Source organism: Mesoplodon densirostris, chromosome 9 (genome assembly GCF_025265405.1).
Source record: "Mesoplodon densirostris isolate mMesDen1 chromosome 9, mMesDen1 primary haplotype, whole genome shotgun sequence".
NCBI lineage: Eukaryota > Metazoa > Chordata > Mammalia > Artiodactyla > Ziphiidae > Mesoplodon > Mesoplodon densirostris.
Genome location: NC_082669.1, coordinates 92609414 through 92623984, shown reverse-complemented (window position 1 = coordinate 92623984; position 14571 = coordinate 92609414). Strand labels below are relative to the sequence as shown.

General features: G+C 35.4%; 1 protein-coding gene across 2 annotated transcripts in view; it reads right to left on the bottom strand.

Annotated features, from left to right (window-relative positions):
• Nucleotides 1-14571, bottom strand: part of MKLN1 (muskelin 1) — a 185681-nt gene that overhangs the window by 129115 nt on the left and 41995 nt on the right. For both annotated transcript variants that reach the window (XM_060108841.1, XM_060108840.1), the window contains one exon: nt 3828-3897. In XM_060108841.1, coding sequence (XP_059964824.1) covers nt 3828-3897 — 70 coding nt within the window. The remainder of the gene's footprint in view (nt 1-3827; nt 3898-14571) is intronic.

Genomic DNA, 14571 nt, shown 5'->3' with positions numbered 1-14571 from the left:
ACGTTGTTCTTGACGGGAATAACTTTTAAAAATAATTGTTTTATCTCTTTTTCCTATCTCATCTCCTCCTCTCTTAAATAACCAATGCCAACAACCAGATGTATATCCTATCATATCTTTATCTGGGCTCACTGTATCAAATAAAAATATACACATGTACATACACATATAGTGGTGAGAGAGGGAGAGTTGTTATTCAGGTAACAACAGTAGGATCTTATTATAGATGTTTCTCTGCATCATGCTTTTCTCATTTTATAGTGGAAATTCCTCCAAGTCAACTGGTATGAAGCCAGTTCATTTTATTTAAATGGCTGACAATATTCTATGAAAACTGTATTCAAGCATTCCCCAGTAGATGGGTTCTCTTTTTTCTCCTGCATCAAAATCTGACCCTCGCTAACAGGGTGAAATAATAAATGTTTGTTTTTAACTGCTCATTTCTGCGGTCATTTGTTACACAGCAATTGATGACTAATACAGCACCCACGGTCAAAAGAAATATCAACAGTTCTATTTCTTAAGTAGTTAGGTCCGAACAACTTAATAAGTATAATACTTATGCCATGACAATTTAGTAGCCATCCAAAAAAAATAATCAACATATATTACAAGAAAAGTATTTGTATTTTTACCTACCCCACTCATAACCCAACACAAGCTTTCAAGAGAAGTGTTTAGGGTTCATTCACTCTCAAAACATGCCATACATCCTAGTATTTATGTACACACTTATAGTTTTTCCTCATTATGGGAAAAAGAGGAGTAGCTGAGAGGCTTTGATTTTGTTTTCCACCCCTCTCCAGATAACTGCACCATTAACTTCCTTATCTGCTTAAGCTGCATACACTAAACATAATTAAAATTTCTTACTGACAGAATCAAGCACTGTGAGCATCAAACAGTACATCCTAATAACAGCAATGCCTTAGATCTGTGCAGTCTAATACATAGCCACTAGCCACCTGGGCTATTTAATCTAAAATAATTAAAATTAGATAAAATTTAAAATTGCATTCCTTAGATGCACTAGCCTCATTTCAAGGACTCAATAGCTACCTGTGGTTAGCAGCTACTGTATTATACAGTGCAGATTATAGAGTATTTTCATCACTGCAGAAAGTTTACTAGAAACACTATCCTAGAGGTTAATGAAATACAGAGTATTCTTCCACTAAAGACCCCCTAAATGTTATACTTTGGGTTTTCTATTTGTTACTTAGATTTTTCTGTCTTCCCCCTTACGACACTTTGTCAGTTGTCAACTTGCTGTTAGTGTGCCTATCTTTCAAAACTACGCCCCCCATGCACAAAGCTGCTTCCAGTTGCTGAAACCAAAACAAACAATCAACGGAACAGAATAACATTATATCCTAAGTGGATTCTTAAGAAAAGGCCCTTAGAACCTAAAATCTCATCACAATGCTTTTGATTTTTCAGAGACCTCTTTTCCTTTCTTTCTAATTCTCAGACCTGTTCAAGATATGGTAAATTAATTGTTAGTTACAGTATAGTTGCTCCTCACTATTCAAGGGTTTTGCACTTGCAAATTCATCTACTCACTAAAATTTATTTGTAACATCTAATCAATACTCTCAGTCATTCCTGGACATGCACAGAGCAGCAAAAAATTTAAGTTGCCGAAAGCACACTCTCCCAGCTAAGGTCAAACAATGGACCCTATACCTTCTTGTTTTAGCTCTCATACTACAAACAAGTTTCCTTTTCATGGTCTATTTAGGCACATTTTAAAATATTTTTGTGTTTTCTGTTGGTGTTTCACTGTCTAAAATGATCCCCAAGTATAGTGCTGAAGTGCTGTCTAGTATTTCTAAATGCAAGAAGGCTGCAATGTGCCTTACAGAGAAAATATGTGTATTAGATAAGCTTCATTCAGGCAAGAGTTATAGTGTTAATGGCTGTGAGTCCAATGCTAATGAATAAACAATATACACAAAGTAAGGTGTCTTTAAACAGAAATGCACATAAAGCAACATTATGTATTGACTGGTTGATGAAAATCTGTAACAAGAGGCTAGCAGGAACTTAACTCTGAGTTACAGAGAAAGATCCATCAGACTGGCAAAATCTAAAAATCATCCATAGAAGTGATGGGAAGAACACAATGCACAACAACTTTCATACACTGCCAGTCAGAGTATAAATTATACACCCATTTTGTAAAAACAGTTTTGCATTACCAGATAAAAGTTGAACACACATATCCTCTATGATCCAGGAATTGTACACCAAGGTATATACCCTAAAGAAACTCTTGTATGTGTGTACCAGGAAAAAACATAGAATATTCATGGCATCTTGTTCCTAAGAGCAAAAACTATAAAAAACTCAAAAGCCTATCAACTGAAAAATGGATAGATATATTTTGACATACTTATATACTGGAATACTAAACAGTAGTGAAAACTAACAAACTATAATTATACTCGGCAACATTAATACCATAATGTTAAACAAACAAACAAAAAGCTAGCCACAGAAGATGTATGAGTGATTCAATATATATTATATTTATATAAAGCCAAAGCCAGACAAAACTTAAATCACAGGAATTTATAAACATATACATATATAATACTGTGAGAACATGCTTAACAAAATATGAAATAATAATTACTGGGATGGGATTAGAGGATAGATATAAGACGGGGCTCACAGGAAGCTTCAAAGGTTGTACCATTCCAAAGATGGTAGACAAGTAAACAGGTATTTGCTTTACTATTCTTTATATTTTATATATAAGTGTGTGTGTATGTGTGTTTACTCTTTGGATATACATTTTGCAATTAAACACTTAAACACCAGGTGATCCAAAAAGGTTTGTAAACAGTAAAAAAACAATTAAAAAGGAAAAGTAAGTACAGAGACTAGGTTTCCAAGAATTACACTAGAAAAAAAATAATAAAGTAAGTTTTATTTACCCATCTTCTTTACCTATCAGAGAATTAATTTCCTCAAGGATATGGACATAAGTGCTAATGCTGAAAGTGTAATATAACTGAAAAATGATTATTTTTTAATTCAGATGACATCAGACACCACTTGTCAAAGAAACAATTTAGCTCATGGTCCTGATGTCATCTAAATATACTAGTTTAGTAAAATAACAAACTATATTAAGCTTATTTTCCCTAAAAGGCAGTTACTGAATCACTGAGTCAAAGTTGAAATTACTAACATCTCCTTAAATATCTACAGAATGACTTGAGTTTAAGTGCAGTAGAAGTCACAACCTCTGCTCATATCAGTACTCTGATCAGTTACTACTCAGAACACTAACAGCACCTTAACCAGTTCTTTTTAGTTAACAATTTCCTCAAAACGTAACAAGAAACTTAGTTCTGCATCATTAGTAATCCAGAAAAAACATAAATTAGATTTTAAATGTTCCAGTAGAGACAAGTATAAAGTCTATGCTTCAGCAAATTCCACACTGTATTTGCCTATGAAATAAAAATTCTTCCAAAATGTAAACAAACAAAAAAAGAGGAAATAAAAATTTACCTTTGGGACTTCCCTGGTGGTCCAGTGGTTAAGACTCTGCACTCCCAATGCAGGGGGCCTGGGTTTGATCCCTGGTCAGGGAACTATATCCTGCATGCTGCAACTAAAAGAGCCCAAGAGCCCGCATGCCGCAACTAAGACCTCACACAGCCAGATAAATAAATTAAAAAAAAAAAAATTTACCTCACAATTTCAAAGACTGAATAAACTATTAATGGAATCTAGATAACTGATATCAGTTAAGTGCATGCCTATTTAAAATCTGACTTCTGAATGGTATCAAGAGCTACACATAATCTTACCTGCGGAGGGTAGTTGCTCTCTGAAGACCACCGTGAAGACTGGTCATTTGGCTTATCCACTAAAATGTTCCTGAAATAAAGAAACAAAAATTATAGCAATTAATTAAAAGAATAAGTGAACAGGAATATGCAAAAAGAGGAATAATCTACCAGATGCTAAAATTATCACAAAGTTATATAATGCCTGGAACTTGAATAAAAAGAGAAAATTAAACAGAATAAGAAACACGGGGGCTTCCCTGGTGGCACAGTGGTTGAGAGTCCGCCTGCCGATGCAGGGGACACAGGTTCGTGCCCCAGTCCGGGAAGATCCCACATGCCGCGCAGCGGCTGGGCCCATGAGCCATGGCTGCTGAGCCTGCGCGTCTGGAGCCTGTGCTCCGCAACGGGAGAGGCCACAACAGTGAGAGGCCCGTGTACCGCAAAAAAAAAAAAGAAAGAAACACAGAAAATGTCTAGTAATTTAAAAATTTTAAAATGATAAAGGTAGCATTTTAAACAATTGAAAAAAGTACTATATATATATGCATGTGTGTGTGTGTGTGTGTATAGCTCTACTTCACATCAAGTGACAAAATGAACTATAGTTGTATTTAGGAATTTAAGGTAAATAAAGTAATAAAATATCTAATAATTAATAAAATTCTCTCTCTCCCTCTCTCTCTCTCTCTCTCCCCCCTCCCTCTCTCCCTCCCTCCCTCCCTCTCAATCTCTCTCTCTCTCTCTCTCTCTCTCTATATATATATATATAAAATCAATCTTTGGATCAAAAAGGTCTTTTAAGCCCAGCACCAAAAACAGAACTGTGAAAAAAGGAACTGACACAAGTAACTTTGGAAGACAGTGCTCTCACTGTAAACTGTAAAGCTAAAGACAAATAGAACCATATACAAAAACTGTATTTTAAGGACTTCCCTGGTGGCACAGTGGTTAAGAATCTGCCTGCCAATGCACGGGACACGGGTTCGAGCCCTGGTCCAGGAAGATCCCACATGCCGTGGAGCAGCTAAGCCTGTGCGCCACAACCATGGAGCCCACGCTCTAGAGCCCGCGTGCCACAACTACTGAGCCCACGTGCTGCAACTACTGAAGCCCGCACACCTAGAGCCCGTGGTCCGCAACAAGAGAAGCCACCACAATGAGAAGCCCGCTGCAACGAAGAGTAGCCCTCGCTCACCGCTACTACAGAAAAGCCCGCACACAGCAACAAAGACCCAACGCAGCCAAAATTAAATTAATTAATTTTAAAAAACCGTACTTAATTTGATAAAGTTATTTCTCAGAGGGATACGGGTTAATTCTGAACACTTTATATGTATACTGGGGTCAAACAAATAAGTAAATGAACGGTAGATGATGGGAGTCAAGCTTGTCACTTCGGAGTGGGAAGCTACAGAAAAGCAAAGGCAGGGAGGTTGGAATGTTCCTGATGGTACTGAAATAGTCAGAGACATCAGTGTGAACTCATATTTAGGTTTATATAGATACAGATTCAGAAGTAATTATATGTGAATGTGCGTACATATATCCATGCACACTGACACAAATAGTATTCCTAGCTCTGTTCACTAATAGAGACTAGATGCAGTGACACCCCCTGTAGCAGTGAGTACACCAATGCCGAATCTTGGTTTCTACATACCACAGTCCAATAGAAGGAAACAGGGATTCTTGGGGAAGTAGCTGATTCTAGGGTTAGAGCAGGGAATCCAGAAGATTAGCCCTAGAGCATGTTGTAGTGCTCAAAACAACAGCAAAAGGAAGGCAGGGCCATGTCAAAGGGAAACAGAGGAGCCAACATGAAAGAATGAATGGCCAAAGCTAAAATAAACAACAAAATAAATAACGTAGTATTGGATTAGAACCCAAAGTATAAATATCCCTGAGTCCATACTGATATAAATAACCCCAGTCTAACAATCAGAAAAACACCAGACAGATTCAAATTGAGGAACACTCAACAAAATACATGACCAGTACTCCTCAAAACTCTCAATATATTGAAAAACAAGGAAAGACTGAAAAACTGTAACAGACCAGAGGAGAGTAAAGAGACAAGACAACTAAAAGTAATGGTATCTTGGATGGGATCCTGGAACAGAAAGAAGACAGTGGAAAAACTAATGAAATCCAAATAAAATGTGGCATTTAGGTAACAGTAATGTATCAGTGTTGGTATCTTGGTCATGACAAATGTACCATGGTAATATAAAATGTTAGCAATAGGAGAATCTAGGTGAGGGGCATATTGGAACTTCGTACTATCTCTGCAACTTCTCTGTAAATCTAAAATCATTCTAAAATAATGGGCCTTCTCAAAGGCCCATTTATTTATCTATCTTAAAATATAGATCTATACCTGTCACAGAGAAAGTACTTAATAAATGTCAAAAAGAATAACTTTTTTTTAAAAGGCAGTACTATAAGGAAAAGAATTTTCTTTACATACACATCTCACAAAGGTAAAACATTAATACATAAAATAACCTCAAACAATACTAAAAGGTAAAAACCAACTAGAAAAATATAGGCAACATAAAACACAAAAGGCTAATTAAAATTTGAATGAAGAGCACTTAAACATAAATACCCCGTATGAAAATAGGCAAAACCCAAACATTCGAAATCAATAACCAAAAATTAGAGACTAAAACAAAGATATATATTAACCCTATAAAATTGGGCCTACACTCTCAAAACAACATGTGTTTTAATCATAATTGCAGCTGTTGGCCAGAGTTGGTAAAATGGCACTCTCATATTTTGCTGGTAGAAATGCAAATTGATACAACTTTTCAAGAGAGAATTTTAATATAATATATATTTTTAAAAACTTCAAATATGCATATCCTTTTAAATAAAAATGATAATGACATCAGCCATGATGACAGTGATGATGTTTGCATCTAACATTTCTGAGCTTTTATGACATCTCAGGCACTGGTCTAAGTGCTTTCCATACATAAACTATTACCGTCAAAGCACAGATTAAGAAACTGAGAGAGATAAATTAATTTGCCTAAGTATACACACCTAAGAAATAATAATTTGAACCCAAGGCAATCTGACTCTAAGCCAACACTCCTAATCACTATACTATACAGCCTCAGAATTATTCCACTTCTTGGAACTTAACCTAAAAAATAATCCAGGGGATTTAAATCATCCACATTCATCACAATACAATTTATAATAACAAACTGTGAACAACCTAATTGTCTAACAACAGAGGATGCGTTAAAACAAATTATGAAGTACCTATGTTACAAAACACCATGTAATCATAATGTATTCTACAGCCTGACTTTAATATTGTTGGAAAATGTCCACTACATAGTGAGTGAAGGGAAAAGGTAGTTTACAGTATATATACTGTAAATCAAGTGTTGTAAGTAATAATAATATTCATGCATGAACAGAAAAGACAAAGAAGATATATTAAATTGTTAATGTAGTTCTCAATGGTGAGATTTCAGTGACTTTTTTCCTTCTTTGTGCTTTTTTGTACTTTTCAAATATTCTAAAATTAACACATGTGACACATTATCAGAAAAAAAGGTGTGTTTTATTAAGAATGAATTACAAAGCAAAGATGAGAACTCTATGAAAAGACTGCAGTACAGTTAAAAGCTAAAGCTAAAAAACTAGGAAAAAAATCACTCTGACATGAATGTTATAAAGCATGAAAGAAAACCTAATATATTATAACTATGATAAATTGGGACAACAAAAATCACAAAGTATGATAAATTGGAGGAGGGGAGATCAAATGACACGTGAGTTAATTTCATCATTTTTCATAGCTCCTAAGAAAGAGACTCAAGCATACTTAAGTTTAGAATAAAAACATACTACATATCATAAATTATTTGAGACAGAATATCAACAACAAAAAAAATAGCAAAAACAAGGAAATAAAAGATTAAATGAAAGCAGGACACATTAAAAACAGAAAATTTTAAATAAAATGACAATATTAATACCAAGCATCTAGTACAGTCATACATATAAATGATCTAAAATAACATAGTAAGGGCCTCCCTGGTGGCGCAAGTGGTTGAGAGTCCGCCTGCCGATGCAGGGGATACGGGTTCGTGCCCCGGTCTGGGAGGATCCCACATGCCGCGGAGCGGCTGGGCCCGTGAGCCATGGCCGCTGAGCCTGCGCGTCTGGAGCCTGTGCTCCGCGATGGGGGAGGCCACAACAGTGAGAGGCCCGCATACCGCAAAAAAAAAAAAAATAAATAAATAAATAAAAAATAAAATAAAATAACATAGTAAGATATTCTTTGGACTGGGTGAATAGTAGTAACATTACTATTTACACGAAGGCACACACACAATAACAGTGACTCATGATAGATAAAAGATATTTAAGGCAGACATAATCCTTGTAAAACTAGGAGGAAGTTAAAGAAAAAGTATTAACTGGGATTAAAGGGGTCAAAGGTAGAGATAAAAAAATACAATTTAAAAAAGTATGAACTGGATGAAAACAATAACTATAAAATAATAGTTCAAGCCAAGACTGTGAGTCTTAATGAATTAAACGAAAACAAAAATAAAGCAAAACACAGTAAATATCAGAAGAAACTGATAAAAAAAAACAGTAGCAGGAGATTAAAGTCTCTCAGCATCTAGAAAATTAATAAACAAACAACTATATAATGTCAAAGTAGTGGTAAGCATTAATAGTACTATGAAGAAAAATAAAGCAAAGTAGAAGAGAAACAAACCTGAACGATATGAGGGAGCTAGCCATGTCATAATCTGAAAAATGAGCAGATGATCACTAAATGCAAAGTTAAGGGGGCAAACAGTTACAATATGTTATGGTCTTGTGAATTTGAAATGCCTATTAAACAGTCCATTAGCGATCCAGCAGTTGGATTATCTGAGGCTGAAATTCAAGGAAAATGCCAGAGCTGAAAAAAATATAGAGAAACATCAGTATATCAAATGCTAAAATATTTAGAGCTATGACACTGAGTGAAACGACTCAGGGGATAAAAGAGAGCTAGAAGAGAAGCTGAAGGACTGATTAAGCTCTGGGGGTCCATTATTTAGGGGGTCCAGAAGAGAAAGATCAAGCAAAGGAGACTGAGAAGGGCCAAAGGAGAAGAAGATGAAAACCTAGAAACTGTAGATGCCAACTGAAGAAAGTATTTTGAGAACAAAGACGTGAAAACTATGTAAAATGCTGCCAAGAAGACAGGGGCTGGGAGGTATTCACCCTCATATGCCTAACTCAAAACTTAAATGCTGCCAAACAGAAAGTGCCTAATAAATATTTAATAGATATGAACAAATAAACAGTACTAAAAGGAAAAAAATTAAAGTGGTTCCATCAAAGCATAGAGTATATTAATCCTTATTTATTATCTGTAATTTAAAGCTTATACTAAGATAAAAGAGAAATATGTATACTTGAAACTAATATAATATTGTATATCAACTATACAATTAAGAAAAAAGAGAAACATGATACAGACCAGAAACAAGGTGCAGCCTAAGGGGGCTTGGAAAGATGGAAGCTTGAAGATATTCCTGATGATCTCCAGCCCAACACTAAGTCAACTACTAAGTACCTCTCTTAAGCCCAGAAAGTGACAGAGGCCAGAACCAGAACTTTAAGAATTACCACAAAAGCTTAGCCCTAGGAGGACCATGAGATCCATGGATGCCTCTTTCCCCAAGAAAAAGGCATCAACTAAACGAGCATTCCTGGGACAACAGGCTGTCTCCCTGGCCCACAAAGATCTTCAGGAGAGCTTTAGCCCTGAAGATGAGAATGTACTTGCCCTCTTAGCTGAGGACATCTAGTTGCTGAGAGGTCTCTCCTGGTGACCTACAGAGAACTAACAATATAGGAAATGGTATACCGAAAGCCACAGGACAAAGACTGCCAGACTGCCCATTCTCTCTGAGGTATCAGAAGCCTCATCCAAAGAGTACACAATATAAAAAAGTTTGTATAGAAAACTGTACAAAAAGAGCCAAGAAAATTTATGAAAAAGAATAGTGAGGGCTTCCCTGGTGGCGCAGTGGTTGAGAGTCCACCTGCCGATGCAGGGGACACGGGTTCGTGCCCCGGTCCGGGAGGATCCCACATGCCGCGGAGCGGCTGGGCCTGTGAGCCATGGCCACTGAGCCTGCGCGTCCAGAGCCTGTGCTCCGCAATGGGAGAGGCCGCAACAGTGAGAGGCCGGTGTACCGCAAAAAAAAAAAAAAAAAAAAAGAATAGTGAGAAGAGATAATTTTATCAGCTTTTAAAACACTTCAAATCCTCTATAATTAAAAACAGTAGGAATTGGTATAGGAACAGATCAATAGCTAAGAAACAAAAATCCAGAAATTGAGCCCTGTGTGGATGAGAATTTAACTTTTTTTTGGCTAGATAATCTTTAATATTATAAGAGAATTTAATATTTGATGAAGGTGATATTTTATTTCAATGGGAAATGACAGTTCATATTTAAGAGACGCTTATACAACTGAATATCCACTGGAAGAAAATAAGTTAACCCCTATCTAATATCATATACAAAATTCCAATTAAAAATTTAAACATACATACGTACATACATACATAAACATATTAGAAAAAAATTTAAGAGCCAATATGTAGAACCAAAAGTGTTAGTGAGATCTTTTTGCCAAGAAACACAGAAGCTTTAGAACGAAAAAGTTATTTGATTACAAAAAACTTTTGAATTTTGTACTGTAAAAAACACCATAAAGAAAGATAGGAAACAAGCAATAGTTTAGGGAAAAGTGTTTGCAACCCATATGACTAATAAAGTATTCATACCGAAGATATGTAAAACACTGTTTCACATTGGGAATAAGATGAACAACAAAATGAAAAATGAGCAGAATGCATGTCACTGAAGAGTCATTAAAATGGCTAGTAAACAGCAACAAAAAATTTTTTTTCTAAATCCCTGTGTATTATTTGTGTCAGGAAAAACAAATTAACATAGTAAGATATCTTTTTCACCCATCAAATTGATGAAATTAAATCCCTACTTAACAGGAAATCAGGGAGAAACTGTAGACATGTCCATTACTCCAACCTTGATGGAAAGTCAATTTGGAACATCTATCAAAATTCTAAATGTACATATTCTTTCACCTAGCACTCTCAGAATCTATCCCATAAAAATAAGACCATCAGTACATAAAGATCTATGTATAGAGACTCATAAATGAGTCTGTCTAATGCAGCGTTTTTTGTAGTAGCAGGGAAATGATTAAATAAATCATAAAACACATATATCATGGAACACTATACTGCCATTATAAAGAATACTTCAGATCTATGCCAGGTAACTTGGAGGGATTTTTGCAATATAAGATACAAAGAAGCATGTATGATTTCATTGTTAAAAAAAAAACTATTATTTATATATATATTCGTATACAATTATATTAACAACCATGTGTGATATGATCTAATTTATATTAAATTATATAAAGCAAGCACACATATAAGCCAAAAATGAAGCATAAATATTATTAAGGGGTTTAGCTTATCTTCTTGTATTTGTCATATTCAGATTTTTATAATAAACATTATTTATATAAACATTAAATTATTGTAAAAATGTTACGGTTGAGATGACAACAAGCTTTCCATATTTATGGCAAACTGACTACATTATCATCAGATGATCAAATCAGGCTCAACTTTTCTTTCTTTTTAAAGACATAGGAGATGGAGAAGCAATTAATAAAGGCTTACTGCCTCTTAAAATTTTTAAGTGACAGATGATCTCTCAAAGCTTGGTCACCTGTAGACTGTTTTTAATTCTCCCTGCCAGATGTTCCTTCCTGAAATCCATTTCCATTCTCCTGGAAAGCAAATGAGAAACTAGTTGAGGGCAGTGACTATTAACGTTAGCCCTTCATCAACAGAAACACAGCCAGTATGGTAGCATCCTATAAAACATGTTCTTTATTATCCTTCCTCATACTTCCCAAAGACCTATAAAGCCCACCATCATTACTGGTATAGCTTTTCCTTCTTCTAACTCTCAGGAGAGACATTAACCTCTTTTACTACATATTGTTAATCATGATACTAGTTCACTATCCCTGACCTCTAGTTCACTATCCCTGATCTCTAACAGGGGAAATATCCCATCCACAGCCTCTGCTGAAGGAGCAATCATAGACACTGATATTTTGTACTTGTGACTCTCCCTTACAACTATCTCAGTGACAGCTAACGTAGGCTAGCTAATGATCTATGATGGGAGATGGAATGGGCCAGTACGAAAATAAAATTATAAGACAGAAAAATGTATAAGTAAACAGAACCAATGAAACAGAGAAAAGATATACAAAATAAGTATAAGAGATACAAGAGAAAGAATAAGCCGGTCAGTAGTAAGATAAGACTGTAGGAGACATAAAACAGCAGAGAATCCAAGGAATAACAGAGAATAGAAATTATGGCTTTTTAGTTCTAGCTGCCAGGAGGCTCTGTTTCTGGCAACCAAAAGAATGTGATCAAAATACCCTTCTAGGTACTCCATGACTAATTTTAACATTTTAACTATTGTCTGGGAAAATAAATAAATGATAAGCAAAAAAAAAAAAAAATTACAGAAAACACAATTCATATAGTTTCATATAGAAACTATATGATCCAAATAACAAAGATTAATCTACTAAGATTAAGCTCAATATATGCCATTGTAAAATATATTTAAAATGCAAAATGCAAAAAATAACTAACGGAGAACTGGTCAAGAAGAATAAAAGAGATGGGATGAGGACTAAAACCGTTTCCTTTTTCCATCAGTGTTAATTTAATTTTAAAAAGGTACATTTTTATTCCTACCAATGCAGTATGAAAACTTAAGGTAATAAAAATGAGCCATATTAAGTCTCTTGAACATAGATAGACTACAAAGGCAAGACTGTGAGTAATTAATTTTTTCAATTAGGACTATAAAAATTTATAGTGAAACACATGGACAACTGAAATATGGAATACAATGTTAACTTTTTCCAAGTTACATGTCTCTATTTTGCAAAATTTTTAATGTAGTATACCTACATAAACTACCAACTGTCAGGAACAAACTATTAAAATTCATCATGAGAAGAGAAATTATTGGACATTTTGGGCTCAATTCAAGTCAGCAAATTAAAAACCTTTTTTTTTTTTTATTAAACATGCTCAAATCCTAAGTCTGCTTGGCAATATCTTCTAAATTGCTGCTCTTAAGAATACTTAAAATAAACATAAAAAGCAGCACTTGAGCAAAAAAATGGAGCACTTAACGTTTTTTTCTGCTAATGGATGCTCAAGATACTTAACAGTAAATCCAGTCAATTTTAAATCGAGAGTTTTGGATACTCAAAAGCTACCTCTAATTTTGAGGTGAAGAAGTCAGTCAAGCAGAGTATGTAAAAGAGTGTGGAAGGATTCAATCTGTGAATATCTTCCTTTTGGTAGTTTTAAAACACCCTACTAAAACCTGTGTCCTTCTGTTGAATGATGTGATAAAATGCATCTAGAAGAAATCAGCTTTGACTAGGAATCATAAGACCCTGGAGCTTGGCCACTAATTGGTTGGATAACCTTAAGCACATCATGTAATCTCACAGGACTTTAATTCCTTTATCTGTAGTGTAAAAGGAAACGTTGAATTCCTTGATCTCAAGTTTCTTCCAGCTCTAATCAGGGCAGTGCATTGCACAACTCTAGGAAACACCATTCATAAGGCCATGTTAACATTCTACAATTCCATAAAAAGATTTCACATCCTTCATTCAACATATCATGTAAAATCCTCCTCCTACACAGCAGTCAATAACAACACACAATCCATTGATTATAATACAGCTTCCATTATGTGTGAACACTCTGCTGGGGTAACACCACAAAAGTACAAGAATGGGTACCTGTGGCCAAGGGGATTATGATCTATTTTTTAATAAATAATAAATGTACTTAGCATAAAATTTATGACATAAAAACATATACAATAAAAAACCAATTCAAGGGCCTCCCTGGTGGCGCAAGTGGTTGAGAGTCCGCCTGCCGATGCAGGGGATACGGGTTCGTGCCCCGGTCTGGGAGGATCCCATATGCCGCGGAGCGGCTGGGCCCGTGAGCCATGGCCGCTGAGCCTGCGCGTCCGGAGCCTGCGCGTCCGGAGCCTGTGCTCCGCAACGAGGGAGGCCACAACAGTGAGAGGCCCGCATACCGCAAAAAAAAAAAAAAAAAAAAAAAAAAAAAACCAATTCAAAATGCAAAAGAGAAATCAACTCAAATCAATTCTGAATAGTCACAGCTATACAGTGTTAAAGAGTATACTATAAAAAGTATAGCTTCTCCAAAAATCACTTGTACACTCACTTTCAAATACTTCCCAATTTTCACACCAAATATTTCCAAATTTTCACACAGGAGCATGGTAAAGAGAGGGCCCTACCATAAGCTGGAGTTATTCAACAAGTATTTACTGATCCCTATATGCCAGACATTGTGCTAGGCTCTGGGAATACACTGATATTTAAGATAGAAAAGATTCCCACTTGCGATGCTAACGTTCAAATGAGAAGCAGCAGAAAGTTAACAGGTACAGCTGCAAACAAGGTAATTACAGATTATGATAAATGCTATAAAAGAAATAAACAGGGAGCTGCACTAGAACAGGGGAGTTCTTTTACTTGAAGTGGTCCCCAAAATGCTAATTATGCTAATTAGAAGGATCCACTCATGGAAA